The following is a 14,390-nucleotide window of genomic DNA, read 5'->3' on the forward strand; positions in this document are numbered from 1 at the left end:
TTAGAACGAACCATTCAAAAACTCAGTAAAAGGAAATTGACTAAAAAAGAGATTGTAAAACTTACTAGTGCTTTTTTCTTGTGATTCGCCAGTAGAATCCTCCTCTGAACTTGATTTTGTGTGGCTTGACATTTTGGTGGGACTTCTGGTTGTGATGGTGGGGCTTGTTGTTGTGGTGGTGGGACTTGAGGTTGTTGTGGTGGGACTTGAGGTTGTGGTGGTGGGACTTGTTGTTGTGGTGGTGGGACTTGAGGTTGTTGTGGTGGGACTTGAAGTTGTGGTGGTGGGACTTGAGGTTGTGGTGGTGGGACTTGAGGTTGTGGTGGTGCCTGACGTGGTGGTGGGACTTGAGGTTGTGGTGGGAGTTGAGGTTGTGGTGGGGCTTGATGTTGTGCTGGGAGTTGAGGTTGTGGTGGTGGGACTTAATGTTGTGGTGGGGCCTGATGAGGTGGTGGGACTTGAGGTTGTGGTGGTGGGACTTGATGTTGTCGTGGAGGGGCTTGAGGTTGTGGTGGGGCTCTTACATTTTGGATCCTTTGACTTTGAATTGGAATTTGAACAAGAAGGTGGAGCATGGGTTTCTGAAAAGGTTAGAAAGAAGAAGGGGTAGGACAAAACAGAAATATAAAATTCAAGAATTAATATATATTATGTATATCATGTGACTGTTACAACGAACACATTCAAAAACTCAGTAAAAGGAAATTGACTAAAAAAGAAATTGTAAAACTTACTAGTGCTTTTTTCTTGTGATTCGCCAGTAGAATCCTCCTCTGAACTTGATTTTGTGTGGCTTGACATTTTGGTGGGACTTCTGGTTGTGATGGTGGGGCTTGTTGTTGTGGTGGTGGGACTTGAGGTTGTTGTGGTGGGACTTGAGGTTGTGGTGGTGGGACTTGTTGTTGTGGTGGTGGGACTTGAGGTTGTTGTGGTGGGACTTGAAGTTGTGGTGGTGGGACTTGAGGTTGTGGTGGTGGGACTTGAGGTTGTGGTGGTGCCTGACGTGGTGGTGGGACTTGAGGTTGTGGTGGGAGTTGAGGTTGTGGTGGGGCTTGATGTTGTGCTGGGAGTTGAGGTTGTGGTGGGGCTTGATGTTGAGGTGGTGGGACTTAATGTTGTGGTGGGGCCTGATGAGGTGGTGGGACTTGAGGTTGTGGTGGTGGGACTTGATGTTGTCGTGGAGGGGCTTGAGGTTGTGGTGGGGCTCTTACATTTTGGATCCTTTGACTTTGAATTGGAATTTGAACAAGAAGGTGGAGCATGGGTTTCTGAAAAGGTTAGAAAGAAGAAGGGGTAGGACAAAACAGAAATATAAAATTCAAGAATTAATATATATTATGTATATCATGTGACTGTTACAACGAACACATTCAAAAACTCAGTAAAAGGAAATTGACTAAAAAAGAAATTGTAAAACTTACTAGTGCTTTTTTCTTGTGATTCGCCAGTAGAATCCTCCTCTGAACTTGATTTTGTGTGGCTTGACATTTTGGTGGGACTTCTGGTTGTGATGGTGGGGCTTGTTGTTGTGGTGGTGGGACTTGAGGTTGTTGTGGTGGGACTTGAGGTTGTTGTGGTAGGTCTTGTTGTTGTTGTGGTGGGACTTGAGGTTGTTGTGGTGGGACTTGAAGTTGTGGTGGTGGGACTTGAGGTTGTGGTGGTGGGACTTGAGGTTGTGGTGGTTGGGCTTGATGTTGTGGTGGTGGGGCTTGATGTTGTGCTGGGAGTTGAGGTTGTGGTGGGGCTTGATGTTGAGGTGGTGGGACTTAATGTTGTGGTGGGGCCTGATGAGGTGGTGGGACTTGAGGTTGTGGTGGTGGGACTTGATGTTGTCGTGGAGGGGCTTGAGGTTGTGGTGGGGCTCTTACATTTTGGATCCTTTGACTTTGAATTGGAATTTGAACAAGAAGGTGGAGCATGGGTTTCTGAAAAGGTTAGAAAGAAGAAGGGGTAGGACAAAACAGAAATATAAAATCCAAGAATTAATATATATTATGTATATCATGTGACTGTTACAACGAACACATTCAAAAACTCAGTAAAAGGAAATTGACTAAAAAAGAGATTGTAAAACTTACTAGTGCTTTTTTCTTGTGATTCGCCAGTAGAATCCTCCTCTGAACTTGATTTTGTGTGGCTTGACATTTTGGTGGGACTTCTGGTTGTGATGGTGGGGCTTGGTGTTGTGGTGTGGCTTGTTGTTGTGGAGGTGGGACTTGAGGTTGTTGTGGTGGGACTTGAGGTTGTTGTGGTGGGACTTGTTGTTGTGGTGGTGGGACTTGAGGTTGTTGTGGTGGGACTTGAAGTTGTGGTGGTGGGACTTGAGGTTGTGGTGGTGGGACTTGAGGTTGTGGTGGTTGGGCTTGATGTTGTGGTGGTGGGGCTTGATGTTGTGGTGGTGAGACTTGAGGTTGTGGTGGTGTCCGACGTGGTTGTGGGGCCAGACGTTGTGATGGGATCTGAAGTTGTGGTGGGTCCTGACGTGGTGGTGGGACTTGAGGTTGTGGTGGGAGTTGAGGTTTTGGTGGGGCTTGATGTTGAGGTGGTGGTTCTTAATGTTGTGGTTGGGCCTGAAGAGGTAGTGGGACTTGAGGTTGTAGTGGAGGGGCTAGAGGTCGTTGTGGGACTTGTGGTTGTTGTGGGACTTGAGGTTGTTGTGGTGGGAATTGACGTTGTGGTGGTGGGACTTGAGGTTGTGGTTGTTGGGCTTGATGTTGTGGTGGTGAGGCTTGATGTTGTGGTGGTGGGGCTTGCTGTTGTGGTGGTGAGACTTGAGGTTGTGGTGGCGTCCGACGTGGTTGTGGGGCCAGACGTTGTGATGGGAACTGATGTTGTGGTGGGTCCTGACGTGGTGGTGGGACTTGAGGTTGTGGTGAGAGTTGAGGTTGTGGTGGGGCTTGATGTTGAGGTGGTGGGACTTGATGTTGTCGTGGAGGGGCTTGAGGTTGTGGTGGGGCTCGTACATTTTGGATCCTTTGACTTTGAATTGGAATTTGAACAAGAAGGTGGAGCACGGGTTTCTGAAAAGGTTAGAAAGAAGAAGGGGTAGGACAAAACAGAAATATAAAATCCAAGAATTAATATACATTATGTATATCATGTGACTGTTACAATGAACACATTCAAAAACTCAGTAAAAGGAAATTGATAAAAAAGAGATTGTAAAACTTACTAGTGCTTTTTTCTTGTGATTCGCCAGTAGAATCCTCCTCTGAACTTGATTTTGTGTGGCTTGACGTTTTGGTGGGACTTCTGGTTGTGATGGGTGGGCTTGGTGTTGTGGTGGTGGGGCTTGTTGTTGTGGTGGTGGGACTTGAGGTTGTGGTGGTGGGACTTGAGGTTGTGGTGGTGGGACTTGAGGTTGTTGTGGTTGGACTTGAAATTGTGGTGTTTGGACTTGAGGTTGTGGTGGTGGGACTTGAGGTTGTGGTGGTGGGACTTGAGGTTGTGGTGGTGGGACTTGAAGTTGTGGTGGTGGGACTTGAGGTTGTGGTGGGAGTTGAGGTTGTGGTGGGGCTTGATGTTGAGGTGGTGGGACTTGAGGTTGTTGTGGTGGGACTTGAAGTTGTGGTGGTGGGACTTGAGGTTGTGGTGGTGGGACTTGAGGTTGTGGTGGTGGGACTTGAAGTTGTGGTGGTGGGACTTGAGGTTGTGGTGGGAGTTGAGGTTGTGGTGGGGCTTGATGTTGAGGTGGTGGGACTTGAGGTTGTTGTGGTGGGACTTGAAGTTGTGGTGGTGGGACTTGAGGTTGTGGTGGTGGGACTTGAGGTTGTGGTGGTGGGACTTGAAGTTGTGGTGGTGGGACTTGAGGTTGTGGTGGGAGTTGAGGTTGTGGTGGGGCTTGATGTTGAGGTGGTGGGACTTGAGGTTGTTGTGGTGGGACTTGAAGTTTTGGTGGTGGAACTTGAGGTTGTGGTGGTGGGACTTGAGGTTGTGGTGGTGGGACTTGAGGTTGTGGTGGTGGGACTTGAGGTTGTGGTGGGAGTTGAGGTTGTGGTGGGGCTTGATGTTGAGGTGGTGGGACTTGAGGTTGTTGTGGTGGGACTTGAAGTTGTGGTGGTGGGACTTGAGGTTGTGGTGGTGGGACTTGAGGTTGTGGTGGTGGGACTTGAGGTTGTGGTGGTGGGACTTGAGGTTGTGGTGGCGCCTGACGTGGTGGTGGGACTTGAGGTTGTGTTGGGAGTTGAGGTTGTGGTGGGGCTTGATGTTGTGCTGGGAGTTGAGGTTGTGGTGGGGCTTGATGTTGAGGTGGTGGGACTTAATGTTGTGGTGGGGCCTGATGAGGTGGTGGGACTTGAGGTTGTGGTGGTGGGACTTGATGTTGTCGTGGAGGGGCTTGAGGTTGTGGTGGTGGGACTTGAAGTTGTGGTGGTGGGACTTGAGGTTGTGGTGGGAGTTGAGGTTGTGGTGGGGCTTGATGTTGAGGTGGTGGGACTTGAGGTTGTGGTGGTGGGACTTGAAGTTGTGGTGGTGGGACTTGAGGTTGTGGTGGTGGGACTTGAGGTTGTGGTGGTGGGACTTGAGGTTGTGGTGGCGCCTGATGTGGTGGTGGGACTTGAGGTTGTGGTGGGAGTTGAGGTTGTGGTGGGGCTTGATGTTGTGCTGGGAGTTGAGGTTGTGGTGGGGCTTGATGTTGAGGTGGTGGGATTTAATGTTGTGGTGGGGCCTGATGAGGTGGTGGGACTTGAGGTTGTGGTGGTGGGACTTGATGTTGTCGTGGAGGGGCTTGAGGTTGTGGTGGGGCTCTTACATTTTGGATCCTTTGACTTTGAATTGGAATTTGAACAAGAAGGTGGAGCATGGGTTTCTGAAAAGGTTAGAAAGAAGAAGGGGTAGGACAAAACAGAAATATAAAATCCAAGAATTAATATATATTTTGTATATCATGTGACTGTTACAACGAACACATTCAAAAACTCAGTGAAAGGAAATTGACTAAAAAAGAGATTGTAAAACTTACTAGTGCTTTTTTCTTGTGATTCGCCAGTAGAATCCTCCTCTGAACTTGATTTTGTGTGGCTTGACATTTTGGTGGGACTTCTGGTTGTGATGGTGGGGCTTGGTGTTGTGGTGGTGGGGCTTGTTGTTGTGGTGGTGGGACTTGAGGTTGTTGTGGTGGGACTTGAGGTTGTTGTGGTGGGACTTGTTGTTGTGGTGGTGGGACTTGAGGTTGTTGTGGTGGGACTTGAAGTTGTGGTGGTGGGACTTGAGGTTGTGGTGATGGGACTTGAGGTTGTGGTGGTGGGACTTGAGGTTGTGGTGGCGCCTGACGTGGTGGTGGGACTTGAGGTTGTGGTGGGAGTTGAGGTTGTGGTGGGGCTTGATGTTGTGCTGGGAGTTGAGGTTGTGGTGGGGCTTGATGTTGAGGTGGTGGGACTTAATATTGTGGTGGGGCCTGATGAGGTGGTGGGACTTGAGGTTGTGGTGGTGGGACTTGATGTTGTCGTGGAGGGGCTTGAGGTTGTGGTGGGGCTCTTACATTTTGGATCCTTTGACTTTGAATTGGAATTTGAACAAGAAGGTGGAGCATGGGTTTCTGAAAAGGTTAGAAAGAAGAAGGGGTAGGACAAAACAGAAATATAAAATCCAAGAATTAATATATATTATGTATATCATGTGACTGTTACAATGAACACATTCAAAAACTCAGTAAAAGGAAATTGACTAAAAAAGAGATTGTAAAACTTACTAGTGCTTTTTTCTTGTGATTCGCCAGTAGAATCCTCCTCTGAACTTGATTTTGTGCGGCTTGACGTTTTGGTGGGACTTCTGGTTGTGATGGTGGGGCTTGGTGTTGTGGTGGTGGGGCTTGTTGTTGTGGTGGTGGGACTTGAGGTTGTTGTGGTGGGACTTGTTGTTGTGGTGGTGGGACTTGATGTTGTTGTGGTGGGACTTGAGGTTGTGGTGGTGAGACTTGAGGTTGTGGTGGCGCCTGACATGGTGGTGGCACGTGACGTGGTGGTGGGGCTGGATGTTGTGGTGGTGGGGCTTGATGTTGTGGTGGTTGGGCTTGATGTTGTTGTGGTGCGACTTGAGGTTGTTGTGGTGGGACTTGTTGTTGTGGTGGTGGGACTTGAGGTTGTTGTGGTGGGACTTGAAGTTGTGGTGGTGGGACTTGAGGTTGTGGTGGTTGGGCTTGATGTTGTGGTGGTGGGGCTTGATGTTGTGGTGGTGAGACTTGAGGTTGTGGTGGCGCCTGACGTGGTGGTGGGACTTGAGGTTGTGGTGGGAGTTGAGGTTGTGGTGGGGCTTGATGTTGTGCTGGGAGTTGAGGTTGTGGTGGGGCTTGATGTTGAGGTGGTGGGACTTAATGTTGTGGTGGGGCCTGATGAGGTGGTGGGACTTGAGGTTGTGGTGGTGGGACTTGATGTTGTCGTGGAGGGGCTTGAGGTTGTGGTGGGGCTCTTACATTTTGGATCCTTTGACTTTGAATTGGAATTTGAACAAGAAGGTGGAGCATGGGTTTCTGAAAAGGTTAGAAAGAAGAAGGGGTAGGACAAAACAGAAATATAAAATCCAAGAATTAATATATATTATGTATATCATGTGACTGTTACAATGAACACATTCAAAAACTCAGTAAAAGGAAATTGACTAAAAAAGAGATTGTAAAACTTACTAGTGCTTTTTTCTTGTGATTCGCCAGTAGAATCCTCCTCTGAACTTGATTTTGTGTGGCTTGACGTTTTGGTGGGACTTCTGGTTGTGATGGTGGGGCTTGGTGTTGTGGTGGTGGGGCTTGTTGTTGTGGTGGTGGGACTTGAGGTTGTTGTGGTGGGACTTGTTGTTGTGGTGGTGGGACTTGATGTTGTTGTGGTGGGACTTGAGGTTGTGGTGGTGAGACTTGAGGTTGTGGTGGCGCCTGACATGGTGGTGGCACGTGACGTGGTGGTGGGGCTGGATGTTGTGGTGGTGGGGCTTGATGTTGTGGTGGTTGGGCTTGATGTTGTTGTGGTGCGACTTGAGGTTGTTGTGGTGGGACTTGTTGTTGTGGTGGTGGGACTTGAGGTTGTTGTGGTGGGACTTGAAGTTGTGGTGGTGGGACTTGAGGTTGTGGTGGTGGGACTTGAGGTTGTGGTGGTTGGGCTTGATGTTGTGGTGGTGGGGCTTGATGTTGTGGTGGTGAGACTTGAGGTTGTGGTGGTGTCCGACGTGGTTGTGGTGCCAGACGTTGTGATGGGAACTGAAGTTGTGGTGGGTCCTGACGTGGTGGTGGGACTTGAGGTTGTGGTGGGAGTTGAGGTTTTGGTGGGGCTTGATGTTGAGGTGGTGGTTCTTAATGTTGTGGTGGGGCCTGAAGAGGTAGTGGGACTTGAGGTTGTAGTGGAGGGGCTAGAGGTTGTTGTGGGACTTGTGGTTGTTGTGGGACTCGAGGTTGTTGTGGTGGGAATTGACGTTGTGGTGGTGGGACTTGAGGTTGTGGTTGTTGGGCTTGATGTTGTGGTGGTGAGGCTTGATGTTGTGGTGGTGGGGCTTGATGTTGTGGTGGTGAGACTTGAGGTTGTGGTGGCGTCCGACGTGGTTGTGGGGCCAGACGTTGTGATGGGAACTGATGTTGTGGTGGGTCCTGACGTGGTGGTGGGACTTGAGGTTGTGGTGAGAGTTGAGGTTGTGGTGGGGCTTGATGTTGAGGTGGTGGGACTTGAGGTTGTGGTGGTGGGACTTGAGGTTGTGGTGGTGGGACTTGAGGTTGTGGTGGCGCCTGACGTGGTGGTGGGACTTGAGGTTGTGGTGGGAGTTGAGGTTGTGGTGGGGCTTGATGTTGTGCTGGGAGTTGAGGTTGTGGTGGGGCTTGATGTTGAGGTGGTGGGACTTAATGTTGTGGTGGGGCCTGATGAGGTGGTGGGACTTGAGGTTGTGGTGGTGGGACTTGATGTTGTCGTGGAGGGGCTTGAGGTTGTGGTGGGGCTCTTACATTTTGGATCCTTTGACTTTGAATTGGAATTTGAACAAGAAGGTGGAGCATGGGTTTCTGAAAAGGTTAGAAAGAAGAAGGGGTAGGACAAAACAGAAATATAAAATCCAAGAATTAATATATATTATGTATATCATGTGACTGTTACAACGAACACATTCAAAAACTCAGTGAAAGGAAATTGACTAAAAAAGAGATTGTAAAACTTACGAGTGCTTTTCTCTTGTGATTCGCCAGTAGAATCCTCCTCTGAACTTGATTTTGTGTGGCTTGACATTTTGGTGGGACTTCTGGTTGTGATGGTGGGGCTTGGTGTTGTGGTGGTGGGGCTTGTTGTTGTGGTGGTGGGACTTGAGGTTGTTGTGGTGGGACTTGTTGTTGTGGTGGTGGGACTTGAGGTTGTTGTGGTGGGACTTGAAGTTGTGGTGGTGGGACTTGAGGTTGTGGTGGTGGGACTTGAGGTTGTGGTGGTGAGACTTGAGGTTGTGGTGGTGGGACTTGAGGTTGTGGTGGGAGTTGAGGTTGTGGTGGGGCTTGATGTTGTGCTGGGAGTTGAGGTTGTGGTGGGGCTTGATGTTGAAGTGGTGGGACTTAATGTTGTGGTGGGGCCTGATGAGGTGGCGGGGCTTGATGTTGTGGTGGTGAGGCTTGATGTTGTGGTGGTGAGACTTGAGGTTGTGGTGGTGTCCGACGTGGTTGTGGGGCCAGACGTTGTGATGGGAGCTGAAGTTGTGGTGGGTCCTGACTTGGTGGTGGGACTTGAGGTTGTGGTGGGAGTTGAGGTTGTGGTGGGGCTTGATGTTGAGGTGGTTGTTCTAAATGTTGTGGTGGGGCCTGAAGAGGTAGTGGGACTTGAGGTTGTAGTGGAGGGGCTAGAGGTCGTTGTGGGACTTGTGGTTGTTGTGGGACTTAAGGTTGTTGTGGTGGGAATTGAGGTTGTGGTGGTGGGACTTGAGGTTGTGGTGGTTGGGCTTGATGTTGTGGTTTTGAGGCTTGATGTTGTGGTGGTGGGGCTTGATGTTGTGGTCGTGAGACTTGAGGTTGTGGTGGCGTCCGACATCGTTGTGGGGCCAGACGTTGTGATGGGAACTGATGTTGTGGTGGGTCCTGACGTGGTGGTGGGACTTGAAGTTGTGGTGGGAGTTGAGGTTGTGGTGGGGCTTGATGTTGAGGTGGTGGTTCTTAATGTTGTGGTGGGGCTTGGTGTTGTGGTGGTGGGGCTTGTTGTTGTGGTGGTGGGACTTGAGGTTGTTGTGGTGGGACTTGTTGTTGTGGTGGTGGGGCTTGTTGTTGTGGTGGTGGGACTTGAGGTTGTTGTGGTGGGACTTGAGGTTGTTGTGGTGGGACTTGTTGTTGTGGTGGTGGGACTTGAGGTTGTTGTGGTGGGACTTGAAGTTGTGGTGGTGGGACTTGAGGTTGTGGTGGTGGGACTTGAGGTTGTTGTGGTGGGACTTGTTGTTGTGGTGGTGGGACTTGAGGTTGTGGTGGCGCCTGACGTGGTGGTGGGACTTGAGGTTGTGGTGGGAGTTGAGGTTGTGGTGGGGCTTGATGTTGTGCTGGGAGTTGAGGTTGTGGTGGGGCTTGATGTTGAGGTGGTGGGACTTAATGTTGTGGTGGGGCCTGATGAGGTGGTGGGACTTGAGGTTGTGGTGGGAGTTGAGGTTTTGGTGGGGCTTGATGTTGAGGTGGTGGTTCTTAATGTTGTGGTGGGGCCTGAAGAGGTAGTGGGACTTGAGGTTGTAGTGGAGGGGCTAGAGGTTGTTGTGGGACTTGTGGTTGTTGTGGGACTTGAGGTTGTTGTGGTGGGAATTGACGTTGTGGTGGTGGGACTTGAGGTTGTGGTTGTTGGGCTTGATGTTGTGGTGGTGAGGCTTGATGTTGTGGTGGTGGGGCTTGATGTTGTGGTGGTGAGACTTGAGGTTGTGGTGGCGTCCGACGTGGTTGTGGGGCCAGACGTTGTGATGGGAACTGATGTTGTGGTGGGTCCTGACGTGGTGGTGGGACTTGAGGTTGTGGTGAGAGTTGAGGTTGTGGTGGGGCTTGATGTTGAGGTGGTGGGACTTGAGGTTGTGGTGGTGGGACTTGAGGTTGTGGTGGTGGGACTTGAGGTTGTGGTGGCGCCTGACGTGGTGGTGGGACTTGAGGTTGTGGTGGGAGTTGAGGTTGTGGTGGGGCTTGATGTTGTGCTGGGAGTTGAGGTTGTGGTGGGGCTTGATGTTGAGGTGGTGGGACTTAATGTTGTGGTGGGGCCTGATGAGGTGGTGGGACTTGAGGTTGTGGTGGTGGGACTTGATGTTGTCGTGGAGGGGCTTGAGGTTGTGGTGGGGCTCTTACATTTTGGATCCTTTGACTTTGAATTGGAATTTGAACAAGAAGGTGGAGCATGGGTTTCTGAAAAGGTTAGAAAGAAGAAGGGGTAGGACAAAACAGAAATATAAAATCCAAGAATTAATATATATTATGTATATCATGTGACTGTTACAATGAACACATTCAAAAACTCAGTAAAAGGAAATTGACTAAAAAAGAGATTGTAAAACTTACTAGTGCTTTTTTCTTGTGATTCGCCAGTAGAATCCTCCTCTGAACTTGATTTTGTGTGGCTTGACGTTTTGGTGGGACTTCTGGTTGTGATGGTGGGGCTTGGTGTTGTGGTGGTGGGGCTTGTTGTTGTGGTGGTGGGACTTGAGGTTGTTGTGGTGGGACTTGTTGTTGTGGTGGTGGGACTTGATGTTGTTGTGGTGGGACTTGAGGTTGTGGTGGTGAGACTTGAGGTTGTGGTGGCGCCTGACATGGTGGTGGCACGTGACGTGGTGGTGGGGCTGGATGTTGTGGTGGTGGGGCTTGATGTTGTGGTGGTTGGGCTTGATGTTGTTGTGGTGCGACTTGAGGTTGTTGTGGTGGGACTTGTTGTTGTGGTGGTGGGACTTGAGGTTGTTGTGGTGGGACTTGAAGTTGTGGTGGTGGGACTTGAGGTTGTGGTGGTTGGGCTTGATGTTGTGGTGGTGGGGCTTGATGTTGTGGTGGTGAGACTTGAGGTTGTGGTGGCGCCTGACGTGGTGGTGGGACTTGAGGTTGTGGTGGGAGTTGAGGTTGTGGTGGGGCTTGATGTTGTGCTGGGAGTTGAGGTTGTGGTGGGGCTTGATGTTGAGGTGGTGGGACTTAATGTTGTGGTGGGGCCTGATGAGGTGGTGGGACTTGAGGTTGTGGTGGTGGGACTTGATGTTGTCGTGGAGGGGCTTGAGGTTGTGGTGGGGCTCTTACATTTTGGATCCTTTGACTTTGAATTGGAATTTGAACAAGAAGGTGGAGCATGGGTTTCTGAAAAGGTTAGAAAGAAGAAGGGGTAGGACAAAACAGAAATATAAAATCCAAGAATTAATATATATTATGTATATCATGTGACTGTTACAATGAACACATTCAAAAACTCAGTAAAAGGAAATTGACTAAAAAAGAGATTGTAAAACTTACTAGTGCTTTTTTCTTGTGATTCGCCAGTAGAATCATCCTCTGAACTTGATTTTGTGTGGCTTGACGTTTTGGTGGGACTTCTGGTTGTGATGGTGGGGCTTGGTGTTGTGGTGGTGGGGCTTGTTGTTGTGGTGGTGGGACTTGAGGTTGTTGTGGTGGGACTTGTTGTTGTGGTGGTGGGACTTGATGTTGTTGTGGTGGGACTTGAGGTTGTGGTGGTGAGACTTGAGGTTGTGGTGGCGCCTGACATGGTGGTGGCACGTGACGTGGTGGTGGGGCTGGATGTTGTGGTGGTGGGGCTTGATGTTGTGGTGGTTGGGCTTGATGTTGTTGTGGTGCGACTTGAGGTTGTTGTGGTGGGACTTGTTGTTGTGGTGGTGGGACTTGAGGTTGTTGTGGTGGGACTTGAAGTTGTGGTGGTGGGACTTGAGGTTGTGGTAGTTGGACTTGAGGTTGTGGTGGTTGGGCTTGATGTTGTGGTGGTGGGGCTTGATGTTGTGGTGGTGAGACTTGAGGTTGTGGTGGTGTCCGACGTGGTTGTGGTGCCAGACGTTGTGATGGGAACTGAAGTTGTGGTGGGTCCTGACGTGGTGGTGGGACTTGAGGTTGTGGTGGGAGTTGAGGTTTTGGTGGGGCTTGATGTTGAGGTGGTGGTTCTTAATGTTGTGGTGGGGCCTGAAGAGGTAGTGGGACTTGAGGTTGTAGTGGAGGGGCTAGAGGTTGTTGTGGGACTTGTGGTTGTTGTGGGACTTGAGGTTGTTGTGGTGGGAATTGACGTTGTGGTGGTGGGACTTGAGGTTGTGGTTGTTGGGCTTGATGTTGTGGTGGTGAGGCTTGATGTTGTGGTGGTGGGGCTTGATGTTGTGGTGGTGAGACTTGAGGTTGTGGTGGCGTCCGACGTGGTTGTGGGGCCAGACGTTGTGATGGGAACTGATGTTGTGGTGGGTCCTGACGTGGTGGTGGGACTTGAGGTTGTGGTGAGAGTTGAGGTTGTGGTGGGGCTTGATGTTGAGGTGGTGGGACTTGAGGTTGTGGTGGTGGGACTTGAGGTTGTGGTGGTGGGACTTGAGGTTGTGGTGGCGCCTGACGTGGTGGTGGGACTTGAGGTTGTGGTGGGAGTTGAGGTTGTGGTGGGGCTTGATGTTGTGCTGGGAGTTGAGGTTGTGGTGGGGCTTGATGTTGAGGTGGTGGGACTTAATGTTGTGGTGGGGCCTGATGAGGTGGTGGGACTTGAGGTTGTGGTGGTGGGACTTGATGTTGTCGTGGAGGGGCTTGAGGTTGTGGTGGGGCTCTTACATTTTGGATCCTTTGACTTTGAATTGGAATTTGAACAAGAAGGTGGAGCATGGGTTTCTGAAAAGGTTAGAAAGAAGAAGGGGTAGGACAAAACAGAAATATAAAATCCAAGAATTAATATATATTATGTATATCATGTGACTGTTACAACGAACACATTCAAAAACTCAGTGAAAGGAAATTGACTAAAAAAGAGATTGTAAAACTTACGAGTGCTTTTCTCTTGTGATTCGCCAGTAGAATCCTCCTCTGAACTTGATTTTGTGTGGCTTGACATTTTGGTGGGACTTCTGGTTGTGATGGTGGGGCTTGGTGTTGTGGTGGTGGGGCTTGTTGTTGTGGTGGTGGGACTTGAGGTTGTTGTGGTGGGACTTGTTGTTGTGGTGGTGGGACTTGAGGTTGTTGTGGTGGGACTTGAAGTTGTGGTGGTGGGACTTGAGGTTGTGGTGGTGGGACTTGAGGTTGTGGTGGTGAGACTTGAGGTTGTGGTGGTGGGACTTGAGGTTGTGGTGGGAGTTGAGGTTGTGGTGGGGCTTGATGTTGTGCTGGGAGTTGAGGTTGTGGTGGGGCTTGATGTTGAAGTGGTGGGACTTAATGTTGTGGTGGGGCCTGATGAGGTGGCGGGGCTTGATGTTGTGGTGGTGAGGCTTGATGTTGTGGTGGTGAGACTTGAGGTTGTGGTGGTGTCCGACGTGGTTGTGGGGCCAGACGTTGTGATGGGAGCTGAAGTTGTGGTGGGTCCTGACTTGGTGGTGGGACTTGAGGTTGTGGTGGGAGTTGAGGTTGTGGTGGGGCTTGATGTTGAGGTGGTTGTTCTAAATGTTGTGGTGGGGCCTGAAGAGGTAGTGGGACTTGAGGTTGTAGTGGAGGGGCTAGAGGTCGTTGTGGGACTTGTGGTTGTTGTGGGACTTAAGGTTGTTGTGGTGGGAATTGAGGTTGTGGTGGTGGGACTTGAGGTTGTGGTGGTTGGGCTTGATGTTGTGGTTTTGAGGCTTGATGTTGTGGTGGTGGGGCTTGATGTTGTGGTCGTGAGACTTGAGGTTGTGGTGGCGTCCGACATCGTTGTGGGGCCAGACGTTGTGATGGGAACTGATGTTGTGGTGGGTCCTGACGTGGTGGTGGGACTTGAAGTTGTGGTGGGAGTTGAGGTTGTGGTGGGGCTTGATGTTGAGGTGGTGGTTCTTAATGTTGTGGTGGGGCTTGGTGTTGTGGTGGTGGGGCTTGTTGTTGTGGTGGTGGGACTTGAGGTTGTTGTGGTGGGACTTGTTGTTGTGGTGGTGGGGCTTGTTGTTGTGGTGGTGGGACTTGAGGTTGTTGTGGTGGGACTTGAGGTTGTTGTGGTGGGACTTGTTGTTGTGGTGGTGGGACTTGAGGTTGTTGTGGTGGGACTTGAAGTTGTGGTGGTGGGACTTGAGGTTGTGGTGGTGGGACTTGAGGTTGTTGTGGTGGGACTTGTTGTTGTGGTGGTGGGACTTGAGGTTGTGGTGGCGCCTGACGTGGTGGTGGGACTTGAGGTTGTGGTGGGAGTTGAGGTTGTGGTGGGGCTTGATGTTGTGCTGGGAGTTGAGGTTGTGGTGGGGCTTGATGTTGAGGTGGTGGGACTTAATGTTGTGGTGGGGCCTGATGAGGTGGTGGGACTTGAGGTTGTGGTGGTGGGACTTGATGTTGTCGTGGAGGGGCTTGAGGTTGTGGTGGGGCTCTTACA

At 50.4% G+C, this 14,390-nt stretch overlaps 1 protein-coding gene across 1 annotated transcript; it reads right to left on the reverse strand.

Moving 5' to 3' along the window:
- Positions 1–14,276, reverse strand: LOC130436407 (mucin-2-like; the record flags this gene model as incomplete). Its single annotated transcript, XM_056767035.1, has 11 exons — positions 1–581; positions 735–1,268; positions 2,079–2,979; positions 3,816–4,187; positions 7,130–7,218; positions 7,313–7,567; positions 8,225–8,370; positions 8,992–9,356; positions 9,747–9,901; positions 11,489–11,825; positions 13,893–14,276. Coding segments are annotated over 11 exons (4,119 nt in total), but the record flags the coding sequence as incomplete, so codon positions are not given.
- Positions 14,277–14,390: the final 114 nt, after the last annotated feature.

This window comes from Triplophysa dalaica, chromosome 2 (genome assembly GCF_015846415.1).
Source record: "Triplophysa dalaica isolate WHDGS20190420 chromosome 2, ASM1584641v1, whole genome shotgun sequence".
In the NCBI taxonomy this organism is placed as follows: domain Eukaryota; kingdom Metazoa; phylum Chordata; class Actinopteri; order Cypriniformes; family Nemacheilidae; genus Triplophysa; species Triplophysa dalaica.